The 19,213-nt window shown below is 38.5% G+C and overlaps 1 protein-coding gene across 7 annotated transcripts; it reads left to right on the top strand.

Annotated features, from left to right (window-relative positions):
* Positions 1–79: 79 nt before the first annotated feature.
* Positions 80–15,832, top strand: cora (coracle). 7 transcript variants are annotated; one of them, XM_068288847.1, is made up of 16 exons: positions 80–138; positions 564–840; positions 7,082–7,279; positions 7,341–7,786; positions 7,852–8,004; positions 8,071–8,429; positions 8,503–8,630; positions 9,351–9,365; positions 9,850–10,024; positions 10,094–10,143; positions 12,848–13,420; positions 13,830–14,051; positions 14,375–14,479; positions 14,611–14,778; positions 15,021–15,131; positions 15,228–15,832. In XM_068288847.1, the coding sequence occupies exons 3-16, from the start codon at positions 7,133–7,135 to the stop codon at positions 15,291–15,293; spliced, it is 2,718 nt and encodes a 905-aa protein (XP_068144948.1). In that variant the 5' UTR covers positions 80–138; positions 564–840; positions 7,082–7,132; the 3' UTR covers positions 15,294–15,832. The 7 variants fall into 7 exon arrangements, with proteins under 7 accessions (XP_068144948.1, XP_068144943.1, XP_068144945.1 ...); XM_068288842.1 differs by having other exon boundaries at positions 10,448–13,420; XM_068288844.1 differs by lacking the exon at positions 9,351–9,365 and having other exon boundaries at positions 10,448–13,420.
* Positions 15,833–19,213: the final 3,381 nt, after the last annotated feature.

The following is a 19,213-nucleotide window of genomic DNA, read 5'->3' as shown; positions in this document are numbered from 1 at the left end:
AATTTAACAGTCAGTTAACAGTGTGGCAATGAATTAAAGTTTGGGGGTGGTTGTTTAAAAAATGTATCTCTCAGTACCAGTTTGCTCTTCGTGCGCGAAGCATTTCGAATAGATTCATTTTGAAAAAAAGAAAACACGGTACGTCTTCTTGAAAATAAGTGAGTGTATCTGTATGGGTGTGAGAGAGTGTGTGCCAAAAGAGCTGAAAAGGAAAATTTTTTTCGCTCGTTTCTTTGGATTTGATTCTTGTGCAAAAGCGCGCAATATTTCTCTACCAAATGTGTTTTGTGTTTAAAAATAAATTTAAAGATACAAATAAAACGTGAACAAAATATAATTTATTAGTTAATAAGTTAATACTTATTAAAGTGCAAGAATTTATTTTGCCTACGCCCACGCCGCGTAATTTTTTGTCCGTACATTCTCCCCGCACCGTATTCCCATTCCCCCACCGCTTGATATGAGACACAATTGCGACACCCTCTTCCTATCCACTATTTCTCTCGCTCTTTCTCTCTCCCTCTGTCTATGCTCTATTACTCACGAGTAAGAATTTTCAACAGGTATTCAACGACGACGACCGCGACAACAACAATAGCAACATCATCAACAACAAACAACAACAACAACAAATTGTCTTTTTTCAAATACGAAAAAAGTTGTAAAGAATTTGTTTATAATTTTTGTTACGTCTGTGTTTGTGTGTGCTAGAGTGTGACAAAAAAATATATAATAAAATCAAATTTCATAGAAAAAAGGAAAGTTTAACAATTTAAAGCGCCTAAAACTACACTTTACTTAATTTCATCAAGGCTTAAGGATAATTTTAAATTGAGCCTGGTAAGTGTGAGTAGATTTATGTCTTTCTATCTGTGGTCATCTGTATATATAAATCGGGCCATTTGACCCGATAAAATTTTGCTTGAGGTTTAAAAGTTTTTTTCTTTTTTTTTTTAATTTTTTGGGCTGTGGTCGGAGTTTTTCGGTGGCTTCGCATTTAACCATACACACACATACGTGAATATGACTTCATAGCTCACATACACGCATAGAGTAGAGAGCATGAGAGAGGGAGAGCCAGTGAGCGCAAAACAGCTACATATTCAGAGAGTACGAGAGAGAGAGAGCGAGAGATTTTTAGTTTTTTGTCAAGCTTTTCAAATGTATCTTTTTCTTGTGTTGCCTTATTTCTTTTACCGTATTCTCTGTTATTCTCACTTGTTTCGCATTTTATTACAGGAGCGGGTCAACAGCATGAGACAGAGGGTGGGAGAGGGCAATAAGGGTGTTTTGTTGTAGTAGTAGTCAAGGAAACGTTCCACAACATGATCGAATTGGAACTGCATGGTTGTTGGTTCTCTGATTGGAATTTGTTGCGGTCTTTGGTCGATGTGACACATTTCCTGGTGGACTATAGGATGACGGACTACGTCACTGGGACAAAAATAAACGATGCCAAGCGATCGCTTAGTATGCATTGCCCCTTCTTATCAATCTGCGATTTCTGCAAGCTCTTTTTTAGCCCATACTATGAAATATGTTTAATGATAAGATAACACACAAAACAAAGGCCATGTGTTTGGTATGCGTTATGAATGGTGGGCAGGTGACTATCCCCCTCACCCCCAAAGAGTAATAATAACCCCTCTCCTCATTTAGTAGCCAATGCGTCATCCAATGTAACTAGCTTTCCGGAAAAACTTTAATCAAGACGTGGCCGCCTTGACAACCTAAACTTACGAAAAAGAAAAAACATTTAAAAGTGGGAGTGAGACTTTGACCTAAATCCATACATTTTCCCCTCATACAGGTAACTGCATTAAGAAAGAGAAAAAACCGGTTAGAGAAAGAAGAAATTGGCTACAAACAGATAAACCAAATGAGCAAAGCAGAAACAAGTAGTCTAAAGCTTCTAGCCACTCCTAGAGCCAACAACCACATCATAATGCTAATATAACTGTACAACAACATAGAAAAGTAACTGAAAATGAAAAACCTTTAATAAACAAGCATGTAGAAAGAGAAACAACAGCAACAACAAACATGAAAATTATCATAGAGGTGTAACGACTTGGCAGCACGCAAACACGGCTAACAAAAAAACCACGATGTTTGGTCTGGATTCTCCAACAAGAAAAACAAAACCTGAATTCAGACAACAACCGAAGAAAGAGAGAAACAGAGAGAGACACTAAGAGAGGGCCAACAACAAGGTGTGTCTGTGAGCATTAGAAGAGAGCGAGACAGAAAGAGAAAGAGAGAGAGAGCCCAAAAGAGACGAGTCTCTAAGCCAGGTTTTGACTTAAAATACAATGTTAACTGTGCTGCCAGATCGTGGCAATGAATTATGTGTCTGTGTAAGTGTGTCTGCTTGTGCCACATTAACTAGACACACAGACAAGGCTATTTTTGACTCTCCCCTCGAGTTGCAAGTTGTTTTGTCCCACTCCCCTTCAGTTTTCCCCCCAGTTTGAAAAACTGTCAACAAAACTCAATCAGACACCAGACTGACTTCTTCACCCCTCACACACAATTTTCGCATTCTATTTATATGTTTTTGTTTTTGCCGCATCGATTTTTACTTACTTTGCCCCCATGAATCTATATGATTTACTATATGTATACCTACCACACAAATATCTATCTATATATATATTTTGTATATTGGAGTATATCCATTAATTGTGTGTATTTGTGTGTGTGTGTGTAGAGCTCTTCCCTCTGCTTCTGTCCCATAGCTATTAGCTATGTATTTATGACTTGGATGAGCAGAAATCAAATTGTGTGGGTGTGGCTGATGGCAAAAGAACTCTGCCTGCAGTTGTATACTCTCCAAGTAGGGTATATACCCTTTATTAGCCAAAGGAGTTTCAACTCTAAAAGGTATATTTTTGATCAGCATCTATATCTCTGTAAGTCGTATAGGATATAGTTGTTTAACTGTCAACCTAACACTTAAGAGCTTCCTATTAGACGAAAACTCCTAAAAGCATCTCAAACTCCACTTTGTTTTTTGGTGTAAAATATAATTTTAATTATCTAAACTACTTACCATCATTCATCATTCAAGAAATTTTTATGGGAAGAAACCTTGTGTATTGGAGACCGACCTAAGCGCTGATGGTTCTGAGATTTCTTCTTAACTTTCTTACTTTGCTTAAGAGTATTCTTAGGTCGTCAGGATGACTTTAAATTCATTCTATTATTATATTAAAAGTTTTGTTGTTCATTTTTCCCCCTGTTTCTGTCGCTTGTTGCGGTTATGTGTTGCATATGTTGGCATCTCGACGAGTGATTAGTCTCAAGAAAAAAATGCTTCTTTGTCAAGTGGTTGTTGTTCGAGTTTTTATTAGAACGGATCTCAGCTTATCTACTGCATTTAGACCAAGGCAATTAAAAGGCTAGCCATATGAAGCCGATAAAGGAAACTTCATACACGCGCATAAACACACTCACACACACACACACACACAAAATCGTGTTTATTGATTGACCCAAATGGCAAAAAAAGTGTATAAACATTTATAAAAATGCAAACATTTAGCATTTCTCTCTCTAGGCGGAAGTTATGAACGGATATCCCGGAGTCAGTCAGTCTTTCACTCACACTCACTGAAAATGTATGTATGTGTATTGGCCACGCTTCGTTGAATGTTTATTTTTAAGCCCAAAATGAGGGAAAAACTACTTTCATGCTAATGGACATCAAAAGCGAAAGTTAACAATGTGACAGGAGTTAGTTTTATATATATACATATAAAACTTGAAAAGAGATCCATCATCATGAGGGAGAATTTCATTAACTTGTGCTCATATATGTATGTATTTACATCCATGACCCTCAAGAGTCAAAAGAGTAAATTGAATTTGATTTAAGTTGTATTAAATTCAATTTAATTAAGTTAAGCAACTTGTGCCCAGACGTTGGACTACACCCGAAAATACAATAGCAACAACAATTGGTTGGTTCGTATCTACTATATGGCATATGGTTTATGTATATTTATATATATATACACATATCTATATATATACAACATACTTATTCATTCCATAAGGCATTGTTTTTTCGTTGTCTTTTTTGTAAGAATTTTTTCATAGCGCCTATTCAACGAGTGTGATTAGAGAGAAGAAACAGTATAGTATGTAGGTTCCACCCAAGATGTTGCTGTTGTTGTTGATGATGAATTTCACCTCGACCTCCTTCAATTGAATTGAGGCGAATATATGTTCTATTCTCCACATATGTATGTATGTGCATATTTCGGCATCTCTTGCGAAAATATTTCTTTTTTGGTTGTCTGTGTATATTTTATTTTGTTGCAATAGCAAAAACCGGCATCGGCTGCCCCTACTCCACCCCCCATCATAATGATGACATCATCAGACCTCAGAAGCATCATCATCATCATCATCAACAGAGCAAAATTTAATTACATAGAAAAAAGTCACGAAATAAATCTAATTTATTTGTAACTAAATGCTAAAATACTTTTAAAGATAATGTTTATTCATTCTGCCTCTCTCCCTCTCGTTTTCTCTGATTCATCATGGCCTATCAGGCGTGAAACATTTCACATCATTTATATTATTTTGTTGTTTTTGCTTTGTTTTTTTGCGGTTGAAATGCAATTCGAAATTGAAATAATTTCAACTTGTTGTTGATGATGTCAACAGAAACTTAGAAGGGGTCATACATTGCGTATGCGCAACCTTCAAAAACCAACAAAAAGAAGTCTATAAAAAATTAAAATGTTTGTTCGGCTTTTTTCTATTTTTTTTTTTTTTCGGCTAACATATAATTCTGTTGTATGTATATTCTGTATATAATTTTGAACGCACGATGACGCCACCAGGGAACCAGAGAGACCCAAAAGACAGACACACACACACGCACGCACAGAATGGTCAACAAGCAGAATATATAAAAAAAAAAAAAATTAAACTGGTTCAACCCGTGCGGCGTCTTCCACATAGATCTCGCATCTCACATAAGACTCTTCTAAAGGGGTCTCTCTCTGTCTCTCTTTCTCAATCTCTCTGTCTCTCATTCAAACACGTTGTTATTTTTCCGTATTTAAAATCAATTAAAATTTAAATTGATTGCATGTTATTGCATCTTTCAAGTCAATTACTTGGCATTTTAACAAATTCCTTTTACATCATAAGTACATATAATGGCTCCACCCCAAGCATAACGTCATTTCCTTTGCAAAAAAAATATGATATCGAGAATTGTGTTTGGGGAGATTGAGAGTCCATGACATTGCCTTCACTCGCCGGCTTATATAATGTTAATATCATTTGAAATATATAAAATTTATGTCAATTTCAACTTCAGAAAAATGACAGGGTCGTCGACTTTGGGGGGGGAACACGGTTTTTAAAACTTTTCAGGAGCTAAAGTAGTATTTGAGTTTAATTTTCATTCTACGGAAACTTAATTTCTCACATTTTCCATCTGTCATCATTCCCAGGCTATACTTTTAATTATTACTTTTTTTTTTTTTTTTTTGCATAATTACAACTAAATTAATTGCAACTTTTGGTAACTGAAACTGAAACTATGAAAATGTAGTTTATAGTTTGACGCTTTCGCTAGTTAAAGTTCGCAGTAAAGTTTTCTCCTTTTTTATACCATACACCCATAGGGTGAAATGGTATATTAAAGTCGCCAAAATGTATGTAACAGGCAGAAGGAAGCTTCTCCGACCCTATAAAGTATATATATTCTTGATCAGGATGAACAGCCGAGTCGATCTAGCCATGTCCGTCTGTCCGTCCGTCCGTCCGTCCGTCCGTCCGTCCGTCCGTCCGTCCGTCCGTCCGTCCGTCCGTCCGTCCGTCCGTATGAACACGCAGATCTCGGAGACTATAAGAGCTAGAGCCACCAAATTTGGTATGTATACTCGTGTATTATGCACGCGTACAGAGTTAATTGGAATTTCGGCCACGCCCCCTTACGCCCCCAGGAATCACATAAAACTATTTTTCTTAAAAAGTATAACAGCTAGAGACATCAAATTTATTTTGTATACCCGTTTAGTTAGCGCGCAAAAACTGATTGTTCAAACTTTTTGCCACGCCCCCTTACGCCCCCAGGAATCACATAAAACTGTTTTTCTTAAAAAGTATAACAGCTAGAGACATCAAATTTGGTATGCAGATTAGCTTGATAGACGCGCAGATATTGGCTATTTAAAAATTTTGCCACGCCCACTTCCGCCCCCGCAAATTAAACAAAACTGATTTTCTCAAAAACTAACAAAGCTAAAGTCACCAAATTTAGTATGTACACTGGCTTAGTATGCGCGCAGGGTACATCTATTTTCATATTTTGCCACGCCCACTTCCGCCTCCATATTTAAGAAAAAACCGATTTTCTCCTGTAGATTTTTGACTATCGCATTCAAATTCGGCAGACTAATTATTCTTATCTATTTCTACAAAACTACCGAATTTTATTGAAATCGGACTAGAAACATGCAAAATATGCGTATGAACGTATTTTACAAAGCAGTCCACAAGGCCAGAATTGGCCGTTGGCTAGTGGCGGCGCTAGAGTGCTCGTATGTTCGTAGAGTGAGCGAGATAGCACATACTATGAAACATGTAAAAACAATTTAATAGACATACATTTGGTTTTCGAAATTTGAAATATTTGTTTCGCCTGGTGTATGGTATACCCAAGTCGACGAGTCGACTTACTTGCTTCATTTTATTACGGTCTTGCTGAGGTTTATAGCCTTGAGTACATCGTAGATTGCTTTCAATTTGATTTGAAGTAAGTAATGAAATGGAATGGAAAGATGCCATGACATCATGCCCTCCAGCCGTGGTCCCGCCCTGCTGTGATGTGTCTCCGTCAGCATTCCTAATTTGTTTGCGAGTTTGTGCTTTGTTTTTTTTTTTTTTTTGGGCGCCAGGCGACCGTAAAACACAGAGAGAGAGAGACTAATGAGCGCCTGCTTGTCGTCGTCCACTAGACAAGTGGACATATCGGGAGCCAACGAATAACATCATCAATCTACAAATTGTTCTTTTTCATTTAAAGAGTTTTGCTTTGCTTCTTCTGTTGCAGGCATCTTCCTTCTTGTATCTTTCATCCTTCAACACGACGACTTCTTAGAAGATGCCAGCGGAAGTTAAACCATCCGCGCCAGCTGAGCCGGAAACACCAACCAAGAGCAAATCGAAGAGTAGCTCATCAACATTCTCGAAGGCTGCTCTGGCTCGTGTAACTCTACTCGATGGCTCCATTTTGGACGTGACCATTGATGTAAGTAATTAGTAAGCTTCCTACAAATTGTTCCATACTAATTATTATTTCCTCTGTGCAGCGCAAGGCAAAGGGTCGTGATCTGGTCAATTCAATTTGTGCCGGTTTAAATATCATTGAGAAGGATTATTTCGGTTTGACATATGACACGCCCACAGATCCGCGTACCTGGTTGGATTTGGAGAAACCTGTGGCCAAATTCTTTCGCACAGATCCCTGGCCATTGTCATTTGCGGTGAAATTCTATCCACCAGAGCCATCGCAGCTGCAAGAGGATATAACCCGGTATCATTTGTGTCTGCAAGTTCGCAATGATATACTGGAGGAACGTTTGCCCTGCACTTTTGTAACCCATGCTCTGTTGGGCTCCTATTTGGTTCAATCCGAGATGGGTGACTACGATCCCAAGGAGATGCCCAATCGCAGTTATTTGAAGGATTTTAAAATTGCCCCAAATCAGGCACCAGAGTTGGAGGAAAAGGTCATGGATTTACACAAGACCCACAAGTGAGTCCGACTAGATAAGAGTCTCTGAAAACCTAATTAATCTCTCGCTCTTTTTCGAAAAACAGAGGCCAATCGCCCGCCGAGGCTGAACTACACTATCTGGAGAATGCCAAGAAATTGGCCATGTATGGCGTTGATTTGCATAAAGCCAAGGATTCCGAGGGTGTAGACATTATGCTGGGCGTTTGTGCCTCCGGTCTGCTGGTCTATCGCGATAAGTGAGTCATAAAACGATTTCAATTTTCTTGCATTTGATACTAATTATGGAAAATGTTCGTGTACAGATTACGCATCAATCGCTTCGCTTGGCCAAAGATCTTAAAGATCTCGTATAAGCGTCATCATTTCTATATCAAGATACGACCAGGAGAATTCGAGCAATACGAATCTACCATTGGTTTTAAGCTTGCCAATCATCGTGCCGCCAAAAAGTTATGGAAATCCTGTGTGGAACATCACACATTCTTCCGTTTGATGACTCCGGAGCCGGATACCAAATCGACGCTGTTTCCACGTTTTGGTTCGAAATATCGTTACAAGGGACGCACTCAATACGAGAGTCGTGCCACTCCGGTGGATCGTACTGCACCCAAATTTGATCGTACACTATCTGGGGCACGACTATCATCGCGAAGCATGGATGGTGAGTTGTCAGTTGGGAATGGGAAACCCATATAAGGAAGAGATTTTGAACTTTCTCTTTTTCCCTTTTGCAGTTTTAGCCTTGGCTGAAAAGGAGAAGGTGGCACGTAAGAGTAGCACTTTGGATCATCGGGGAGATCGTAATGCTGGCGATGCCGATGGCCATAGTCGCAGTCCCATTAAGAAGGACAAAAAGGATAAGGTATGGCAAACTACACCCATCTCCCACTTGGACGAGAAAAAATGTTTAAACCCATTTGCACCCATTGTCTTGAACGAGTTTTTTAAACTAAAAACCATCTACTACATTCAAATATCTAATTTTTTTATTTACTTTCTTCTCGGTTTGTTACTAACTCTTTCTCTAAAAAAAAAAAACACACACACAAACCCACACAAACACTTAACCCTCACATGCACTCAAAAAAAAACTCTACGTGATGACCTAATGATCTAATCGAATGATGTGCTCGTTTAAAAAATGTTAAATTCCTAATCCTCAAATGACACTCAAAAATAAAAAAAAAAAAGTTAATACGCGAATCGAGCACTGGCACTGCATCCGCCTCCTCGCAGAGCTCCCTTGAGGGTGACTATGAGACCAATATCGTTGCCGAAGTGGCTTCCAATGTGGTCGAACTTTCCAATGAACTTCAGGTTAACCATTAAAAAAAACAAAGAATTCCATTTTGAACTCTCTTCGCTCTTTACTTCTTAATTTTCTTATTTACCCCTCTTTGATTCCGCTTTATAAAAAAAAACTCTGCTTAATCAATTGTTGTGCAAAAGAAAAAAAAAACTTAAGGACAAATTTTAATTATTAATTCATTTTGTAAACATATACATAAATATTTTTATTTATTTTTTATTTCATAATTTATGTAAACCCTGGTAACCCACTCACCCCCCCTTGAATGCGCAGTTCCTTTTTGATATGGTAAATTTTCGTTTTTGTGTATAAAAATGAATCGAAATGATATATCTTTACATAAATATTATATGAGAGACTTTCTATAACTGTGCCGTCTAAAGAGTATTTGATTTTTCTTTGATTTCTGTCTAATTTCATTTTTACTATTTTAATTAATTTAGTTAATTTTTAATGTTTCAATTTTATTTCTTGATTAAATGTGGTCTCAATGTCTCTGTCTCTGTCTCTTCTCCCTGTATATATCCTTATATATATATTTACACCAAAATACAGTCTACACAAAAAAAACTTTCATTGGCTAAAGCATTAAAAAATTTACTGAAACAAAATCCATTTTAATAATTGCTTGTAAAAATCATTAATTAATGTTTTTGAGTTTACTTCTTATATTTTGTTGCTTTTTTGTTTGCATGTTTTGCATAAATATTGATAAAAGAAAAAATAGATTTTTAAATATTAATATTTATTTTATGCCCTTCATAATATTTAGGATGAGGAAAAGGAGGCCAAATTGCGCGAAAAGAAACTTAAGGAGAAGGAGGAGAAAGAGCGCAAAGAGCGTGAGAAACGTGAATTGGAAGAGAAGAAGAAGGCCGAAAAGGCAGCCAAGGCAGCAGCAGCCGCCGCCGCAGCAGCAGCAGCAGCAGAAGGCTCTGGGGTCAATGGTAAATCCTTAGAGTTTAATTTTGTTTTAAAATTTATTAAAGTAAATTTTTAATATTCTCCTTGTCCAGGCAACGATGAACTTAATGACTCGAATAAGTCGGACAAATCGGGCAGACGTGTAAGTATCTATATAGATTTAGATACTTGACAATTTCTAGGTTAAGCCTAAGCACTGAATGATGGAGTAAACAATTTTGCTCGACCCTCGACCCCTTGTGTATATACCCCTTTCAAAACCCCTAATCCTAACCCTTAATCACTTTCACTCTTAAGTTTCACCCGTAAGTTATTGATAGTTTGTAGTATAAACCAATTTTAATTTCAATATATTTTTAATTTTTCTCTTTTTGGTTTTTGTTCTTCCCTTTCCCCCGATTATTATTTTTTTTGTTTTTATTTTGGACCAAAAACAAAAATAAAAGGGCGTTGGTATATTCTCATCGGGACGTAAGAGCAAGAGCGGTTCACCATCTAAAGATAAGGATGGCAAAGATAAATCATCCGGCAAGGATAAAGTTAAGGATAAGGAAGTGGGTCGTCTTGGTCTTGTTGTGACAACAGGAGAAGGGGATGAGGCCAATAAGAAACAACAACAGGAACAGGATGAGGCCAATAAGAAACAACAACAACGTGGCTCTACCACACCGGGTGTAACCCGTCCATATGAATATGCCGCCGATGCCGATGGCAATGCCAGTCCAACGCGCAAATCATATACACCTGGTGGCTTCCGTTACGATCAGGATCCAAATGGTGCTCGACAATCGGGTGCAGATGGTCAGGAGCAATTGTCACCGACTTCACAGCAAAAGAAAATCGGATTGGCGTTCAATTATGCTCCGGGCAATGAAAATGCTTTGAAGGAGACGGCCGAGAAACTGAAGGCAGGACAATTATCGCCACGCACTCAGGATAAACTGAATCGTGGTCAATTGTCACCGAAATCGAGAGCCAAACTATTGCAAGATGGCCAATTGTCTCCGACCACCAGAGCTAAGCTCCAGGGAAGTGCTGTAGATGCAGCCGCCAGTCCATTAACCGATAAACGATCCTATTCACCTACAAAGGGTCCTGGACATGGTTATTCCTCGGGTGCTCCGGGCAGCTATAAGCCACTAGCGGATCCTACAGCAGATTTCCTCGAGTCTCAACGTTATAACAAAGAGCCGGGCTATGTGGGACCGTCTAAAGATGGCGTTGCGGCAGGTGGAGCTCCAGGCAACCTAGCTGCCGGTGCTGGTGCAGGAGCTGCTGCTGCTGCAGCTGCTGCCGCCGCCGCTGCCAAGCCCAAAAAGAAGCGTGTCAAGATTATGGTAATAACCTCCAAATACGATCCGGCCACGAAGCGTGTTGATGCCGAAAACGGAAGCATTGAGCACTCCACAGGCATTTTGGATCCAGCAACTGGACAAATTGATACCAAATACGGTCTGATCGATCCCAAGAAGGGCACCTTGGAAGCTCTCAATACGAAAACTGGCAAGAAAGAGCTCTATCAGGGCGATGTTGACACGAAAACGGGTAATATTCATTTGGTTTCTGGTGTTGCTGATCCCAAGACGGGACGTCTGGACGACTCTTTGGGTCAGATTGTATGCATTACACCGCAGGATAATCCCGTGGTTGAGCTCACAGTTATTACAAGTCGCATTGATCCAAGCACTGGTAAGATTGATACCGTCAATGGTGAAGTGGAACGCTCTTTGGGCGTTTTGAATTTGGATACTGGCCTACTGGATACCAAATATGGTGAGATCAATACACGCAAGGGTGAACTAAAGTCCATTGATCCGAAATCTGGTAAAATTGTTGTCACCAAGAATGTTAAAGTTAATCCATCCACTGGACAGATTACCATTTTGGGTGTGGTCGATCCCAAGACTAACAAATTGGATCCTAATCAGGGACGCCTAATTGAGGTGGGTCAACAGATTGACCCAATTGTGGAGGTGACATCACTGGCTGGCAAGTATGATTCCAAGAAGAATATCATTGATCCCAAGACGGCTCAGGTTGAGACCTCTGGTGGACAATTTGATCCAAAGGGTGGAAAGATTGATACCAAATATGGACAGATTGATTTGGTTAAGCATACCATCACTTTCAATGATCCCAAATCGGGTAAGACGGTGACCCGTGATATTAAGATTGAACCAACAACTGGCCAAATTCTGCTCAAAAACCAAATCAACCCGAAGAATAATAAACCCGATAAGGATTATGCTCGTATTATATCGTTGCGCATTGTCCAACAACGTGTGGATCCAGCGACAAAGTCACCGATTTCACAGGTTAGCGCCGCCAAGGATAAGGACATTATTGTGGATCCGAAATCCAACCAGATTTGGGTACCCACCGGTGCAAGTGATCCAACCACCAATGAACAACAATTCATTTCGAGCAGTGTCGACCCGAAGACCGGTTATGTCATCACCATTTATGGTTACCTCGATCCCAAGACCAATGAGATCAAGAAACAGACCAAACTTGATCCCAATACCATCAAGATTGATCCCACTTCCGGTAAAATCTATACTGCCACTGGTGAATTGGAGAAGGGTGAACCATTGTATGCCACCACTCATGTGGATCCCGAATCGGGTGAGGTGTACACGAAATTGGCTCGGGTTGATCCCAAAACTGGCAAAATTATTATTGTTCGTATTCTGCTCATCTCGAAAACCGATGAACGTGGCCGTCCTGAAGAGGTTAATCCTGATGAATGTGAAATTGATCCCGCCTCTGGTCGGGTGCTTAAATTTTTCAATAAAACCGTTTATGTATACAATATGATTGATCCTGTGACTGGTGAAACTGTACAGGTTGATCCCAATGATCCACGTTTCGCTGGAGCCCGCACCACAGTGACCCATACGATGACCCTGACCGGAGAGATTGACCCAGTGACGGGACGCATTAAGAGTGAATATGGTGACATTGATCCCAATACAGGAGATATTGATCCAGCAACGGCAGTAACTGATCCTGTTACCGGCAAATTGATCCTTAACTATGCCCAAATCGATCCATCGCACTTTGGCAAACAATCGCAGGTACAAACGACAACGGAAACGGTGCCCATCACAAGGCAACAGTTCTTCGACGGTGTCAAACACATTGGCAAGGGTGCTCTGCGTCGTGATAGTGATGCCAGTTCCGAGGATGATATGGCCCAGCAATATGATCAGGATCAGATTAAGGACATCGTTTTAAGTAGCGCAAATCAAGCAAACATCAGTCAATCATCCAAATCTGGCAAAGGAACACCCACTGTGGTCAAGACTACAACCAAACAGGTGCTGACCAAGAATAATGATGGCGTCACCCACAATGTTGAGGAAGAAGTACGAAATTTGGGCACTGGAGAGGTGACCTATTCGACGCAGGAACACAAGGTTAGCCAAATAATAGAATTTTTGTTGCGGGGCTTAAAGTTTTCTTTGTCTACTAACTTTAATCACCATCAACAATTAGCTATAAAACTCTCTCGCTGTCGCTTCAACAACTTTTTCTCTCTTTCTGCACTCTTTAAACAAAATTTATAAGCCATCATCATCATTATCAACAAAAGACCTCTCTATCCATCAATGATTCTTCTAATTCTTTATTTGTTTTTCCTAAACTCTAAGTTGCTATCAATGTTGTATTATATATATAAATATATATATATATGGTGTTCCATAGTGAAAGATTTTTGTTGCTTTTGCTATGGTCGCTTCGCTGTTTTTGTTGTACATTGTTTTTTGATGCGCACTAACCCCCACTTTAATCCTAATCGAATCCACGTTGAACCCACAACCTTAGGCTGATCCAACACCCACCGATTTGAGCGGAGCTTATGTCACGGCCACCGCTGTAACCACCCGCACAGCCACAACGCACGAGGATCTGGGCAAGAATGCCAAGACCGAACAACTGGAAGAAAAAACCGTAGCCACCACCCGCACTCATGATCCCAACAAGCAGCAACAACGCGTTGTCACTCAAGAGGTCAAGACCACGGCAACTGTAACGAGTGGTGATCAGGTAAGATGTCGTTTTGTATTGCATGGCTCTCGCAGCGGCAAAGGCAAGAATCAAGGTCTGTGAAGTGGAAAAAACTTTGCCCTCTAAAGTATGCAATAATTAGTCCACGAAGTCTCTTAATGAAACATTAAGAGAAATGTTTCCATATATAAGTCATCGAAAAAGTTATAAACGATTATTTTTGCATACTGCATGGGGCGATCATCCACCCATTCTACAGCTCTAGATCTGTCTATGCTCTCGCATGTTGTCGTCGTCGTTTTGCATGATTAAACTTATGATTTGTTTCGTATTGTTTTTGTTGTTGCTGTTATTATTATTAGTATCAGAGACGGGATAGTGTTTCGTCGACCAGTTCAGGCGATTCGGGTACACCAATCGATGGACCATACTCAGTTGGTTCCACTGTGGTGCGCACAGACAATCAGGTTTGTTTGTTTTCTTCTTCTTTTTCAAATGCAACTAACTAGTTTCTCTCGATCTTAGTTAACCTTAGCTTAATTCTGATTTGGAATGGGTTTTGGTTTTTTTAATCCGTATCATTTTACTTTTATATTAGAAATCTCCGCTATTGACAAGCTCCACTGGTGCTACACACACAACTGGACCGCATGTTGAAAGTACTCGAGTGGTTCTCGGTGAAGATGCACCTGGTTATTCGGGACAAGGTGAAATTATCTCGACACAAACCGTTAGCAGTAAAACGCGCACTGTGGAAACCATAACCGTAAGTAAAGTAAAAAGAGTTCAAAACTGCCTCCAAGTGGAGCGTGGAGTGCGTAAGTATGCAGAGAGAGAGGTAGGAATTATTATTGTCCTGTATATGTTACGCTGCGCCCCCCACTGTAAATTATATACATTGGTCCTTTGTTTTGAAGTTGTACTAGTTGACAAGTAGATGAAGAAAGAATTAAATTTAAAAGAAATTGTCTTAAAAATAATTAATTTCTTTTTCTCATCACACCACAGTACAAAACCGAACGCGATGGCATTGTTGAGACACGTGTGGAACAAAAGATTACAATTCAATCCGATGGCGATCCAATTGATCATGACAAAGCCTTGGCTGAGGCAATCCAAGTAAGTCACGGAAAATGTATTTAATTTTAATTATTTATGTAGTTTGATTTATTTAAGAAAGACTTACTAATTTATGTACTCTATAAACTTTTGCAGGAAGCGACGGCCATGAATCCTGACATGACAGTCGAGAAGATTGAAATTCAACAGCAAACGCAGTAGAAGTCGTTTTTTATATATAAATTATTGAATAAAAGAAAAATAAGAGAAACAATCTACACACAATTCACAACCATGCACACAATTATCTACACACACTTACACACACTCACGCACACACACACACACACCCACTCACCTGCCGCAATAATAAGTACACTTTTTATATTATAACAAAAGAAGAAACATACAAACAAACCAATCGAGCCAATAAGTAAGGAGCCACCCACATGACAAACTGAAATAATGCTAAAAATGAAACACAAAACAAAACAGAAATTCTTTTGCGAAATGTAATTGCATCCATTTATATATATAAACATTGAATGTGTTTTATTATTTTTTATATTTACAAAAAAAAAAAAAAAAAAAAAGAAAGAAAAAAAACTGTTGTTTATAATATTACTTTTTATTATTACCATTTAAAGTATATATAAATATATATTGAATGTGCAAATTGAAATAAAAGTTCTATATATTATCTGTAAACCACAATTGCATTACAATTACGACAAGAATAAAAACCTAAATGTACACAGAAACGAGAAAAGTCTATTTATATTTTAAAGAAATGTTATTTACTTCCCTTTTTTGCTACAACACGGATAAGTATGACGACTCGTTGGCTCAACTGCCACACAGTCATTCTTAATGGGCCTAACCCTTGACAGGTTTTTAACTTAGAAAGCTCACATCAATGTCAAGGTAAACTTAGCCAAACCTGGTTACTCGGCAGGCGATCTGAACTCAGCATCTGCAACAAATTGTTGCTCCACAAAGCATTTTGAAGCCTGTAAAGACTTATGGCATACTCAACAACTCCAGAATATGCGCCCTTTTTGTCTGCGTAACTCACTCTTTCAAAGAGACCGCAACATAACCTCAGTTAGATGCCAAATCCGGAAGTATGATATTTGGTACCGATACAGCCCGGAAACCTAAGACAATGAACTTGCCCTCAATCCGCTGGATAACAGAATGCAGAACTGGCCCCTTGACCTGGCCATTTGACCCCCAAACTTGACATCCAGCCTTAACAATATCTGCTTATCTTATTTATAAATACAAAACAAAATCTTGAACGATCGATCAAAAATTGGTAAAGATAAAGCTATTTTTATGAGTCTTCGGAGTGAGAATTCAAGTGAATCACAAGTTTATAACTCCACTCTGACTCCTGATCAGAACCATATTTAAAATAAATTTCATCAGGACGTCCCAAAATCATATTTTAAGGGAATGTGTTTAATCTTGATGCCATATTTTAAAAATCCTTAATCTGTTTTTAAATGTTTTTCTTTTTTTTTTATGTTATATATCATTACATTGAATGATGTACATATCTTTTGTTACAAACCAAAAACTAAACTAAGATTTCGCCATTGATGATTTTTTCCACCACCAAATTTGATTGGTGAAATTTCAATATTCTTGCAAAACATAAACAAAACCTTACCTGCCTTAACAGTTTATAAATTCAAGAATTTATTTAATTCTATCTATATATAATATCTATATCCCAATAAATCATAAAATATGTGTATAATCAAATCGTCTTCCGTCAGTAAATATTAATTGCTCTTGTGTTTAAAAAATATATTTTTTCTCGATAGACAAAATTAGAAATTGACTTTTATTTTACACTAGACTTTTATTTTTTGTAAATTTCAACTAAGATGCGATACCGGCAAAAGAAGAAAATAAACCTTAATTATGCTTAAAGTCCTATAAAAAAAAGTTCCTTTACACTGAGACGCATGGAATATTTTAGATCGAAAATTATGGAAATTCTGTTAGCTTGACTCTTTCGATTGGGTATTAATCTCCAAGTGTATTTCAATATAGTTTTGCGTTAATTGAATTTTTCTTTCTATTCGATATTCCCAACTCATGTTTAAGAATAATAAAATTAATATTTTTAATCTACTCAGATACGTATTCAAAAAACTTGCTACCCTCCTAACTGAGCTTAGTTGTACTGCCCTTATAGATCAGATTCTAAAACTAAAAATTTGTCAGTTGGAAATGAGTCAATTTATCCATAGAAAGCCCTTTTCACAATTGACCAACTTTTTAAACTTTTAAACTTTAAAGTGAATATTTCTCGAATATATTAAATTAATCATAAAAGACCATCTATCAACATATTGTCCAAACAACTGTTGAAGCGATAAGACTCTATTGCATTTGACTCATTAAGGTGCTTGTGGTTGGTGGTTTTATTATAGTTTCCCCTTGGCAATTCTAGATGGAAACAAAAATGGAGGAAACGCTAATGAAATCGATTAAAAAAATTTTGCAATTAAATCGAATTACCAAGTGCAAATAGAAAACAAAAACAACAAAAGCGCAACCAAGCGCATGACGTAGCGATAAGAACATGAAATCTAATTCGCAATTCCAGGACATGAGGAAAAAATGGGCGACAACTTGACGAGGAGGTAAAATGATTGTAATGCAATATTTATGGTTGCCTTCGACTCCCCCCACCACCACCCTAGGGAGTAATAATAGTTACGTTCTGTGCGGCTTTGGAATTTCGCTTGAAGTTTTCTCTCTATGCAATTTTTAAATTGCAACCACAAAACTTGCAACATGCAAAAAGGCAAGGAAGCAAAAAAAATGTCCAACAAACCAAAAAAAAGGCCGTAATTAAAGTAGAGCGTACAAGGTGACTGACTAATGCATTGATTCATAGTTTAGATATAACCAAAGCCCCCCATCACTCCCTCCTCCCCGTTAGACCGATAAAATGCCAAACGAAAGGCGTTGAAATTCTGAACTATGCGGTCAAATCCATCCGACAGTCATTCAGTCAGTCATGGCAAGCCAGCCAGCAAAAATTGCAATGCCAGGTGGTGACCATGTCCCCAGGAGGAACCCTTGGGGGTCCCCCATCCATCTTTCAGACTCCCCTTGCCTTCTGGTCACGTTAACCTAACCCCGTTGAGTGCTTTAGCGGCTCATGCATTTTTAAATGCGCGTGGAAAAATCCTCTTGCGAATATTGTTTTCCGAAACTCGTCCATGTCCATGCATATTGCATGTTGTTGTGGTCAGACCACACACACACACAAACACACACACACTCTAATAAAAAATAAACTTGTGGCAAATTATTGCATCAACTTTTTTTCTACTGTTTTAGTTTCAATGTTGTTCTTCCACTTTGTTCGTACTCACTCCTTTACCCAACCTTTTCCACCTATTATCCAGGTTATGGTTAAAAAAAAAGAAAAGAAAAAAGGTCCCACCAGAAAATAATGGAATATAAAATTACCTATAATCTTTGTACATTCTAATCCTATGAAATAATCATCATTTTGATTTGATGGCACAAAATCAGTGCAAAAAATCAAAGCAGAACCCTTTTCCCTCTTGCCACTATTCCTTTTCCTTGCTGAAGTCGCCAATTAGATTTGATGACCATTTGCGCTAAAATGTTATAAAACAACCAACTAAATTAAGGGGGAGGATCTCTCCCAACCCCCTACCCCCTCCATCAGTGGTAGGGGGCGTTAACCATTCAAAGCGAAAAAGAATGTTAAATCCACTGCAAAATGTCATGCGAAAATTGTCGAGGAGACCAATTCCGGTTCCATGAAACAGCAATTTGCATGTCTGTCTATCTACCTATGTGTGTCCCCCACCCCCCGCCTAAGCCACCTAATCCTCCACTTTTCAGTTTTATTCCCACTAGCCAGCTAGACCATTTGACTCCGACTGCTGACTGTTTAAGTAATTGCCTTGCAAATGGACAAGTCCCTTTTTCTATTACGTTTTCTTTTTTGTTTGGCCGCATTGCAATAAGCAACAAGTGGAGGTAATTATAGAAAATATTTGCATGAAAGTGCAACCTAGGGCAAAAAGTGAGTGGAAGAGAGAGTAGGAGAAGGGCCCAGCTCTCTCCTGCTGCAATTGTTT

This window comes from Drosophila tropicalis, unplaced genomic scaffold (assembly GCF_018151085.1).
Source record: "Drosophila tropicalis isolate 14030-0801.00 unplaced genomic scaffold, ASM1815108v1 contig_593, whole genome shotgun sequence".
Classification (NCBI taxonomy): domain Eukaryota; kingdom Metazoa; phylum Arthropoda; class Insecta; order Diptera; family Drosophilidae; genus Drosophila; species Drosophila tropicalis.
The sequence above is the reverse complement of the archived record's forward strand: the minus strand, read 5'-3'. Positions and strand labels throughout refer to the sequence as shown.

Excerpts from the sequence above, each read along its gene's own strand:
- cora (XM_068288842.1), top strand. The coding sequence starts at position 7,133 with ATGCCAGCGGAAGTTAAACCATCCGCGCCAGCTGAGCCGGAAACACCA. Across the intron at positions 10,144-10,447 it reads CGGACAAATCGGGCAGACGT|GGCGTTGGTATATTCTCATC; the intron begins GTAAGTATCTAT and ends CAAAAATAAAAG. Across the intron at positions 15,132-15,227 it reads CCTTGGCTGAGGCAATCCAA|GAAGCGACGGCCATGAATCC; the intron begins GTAAGTCACGGA and ends AAACTTTTGCAG.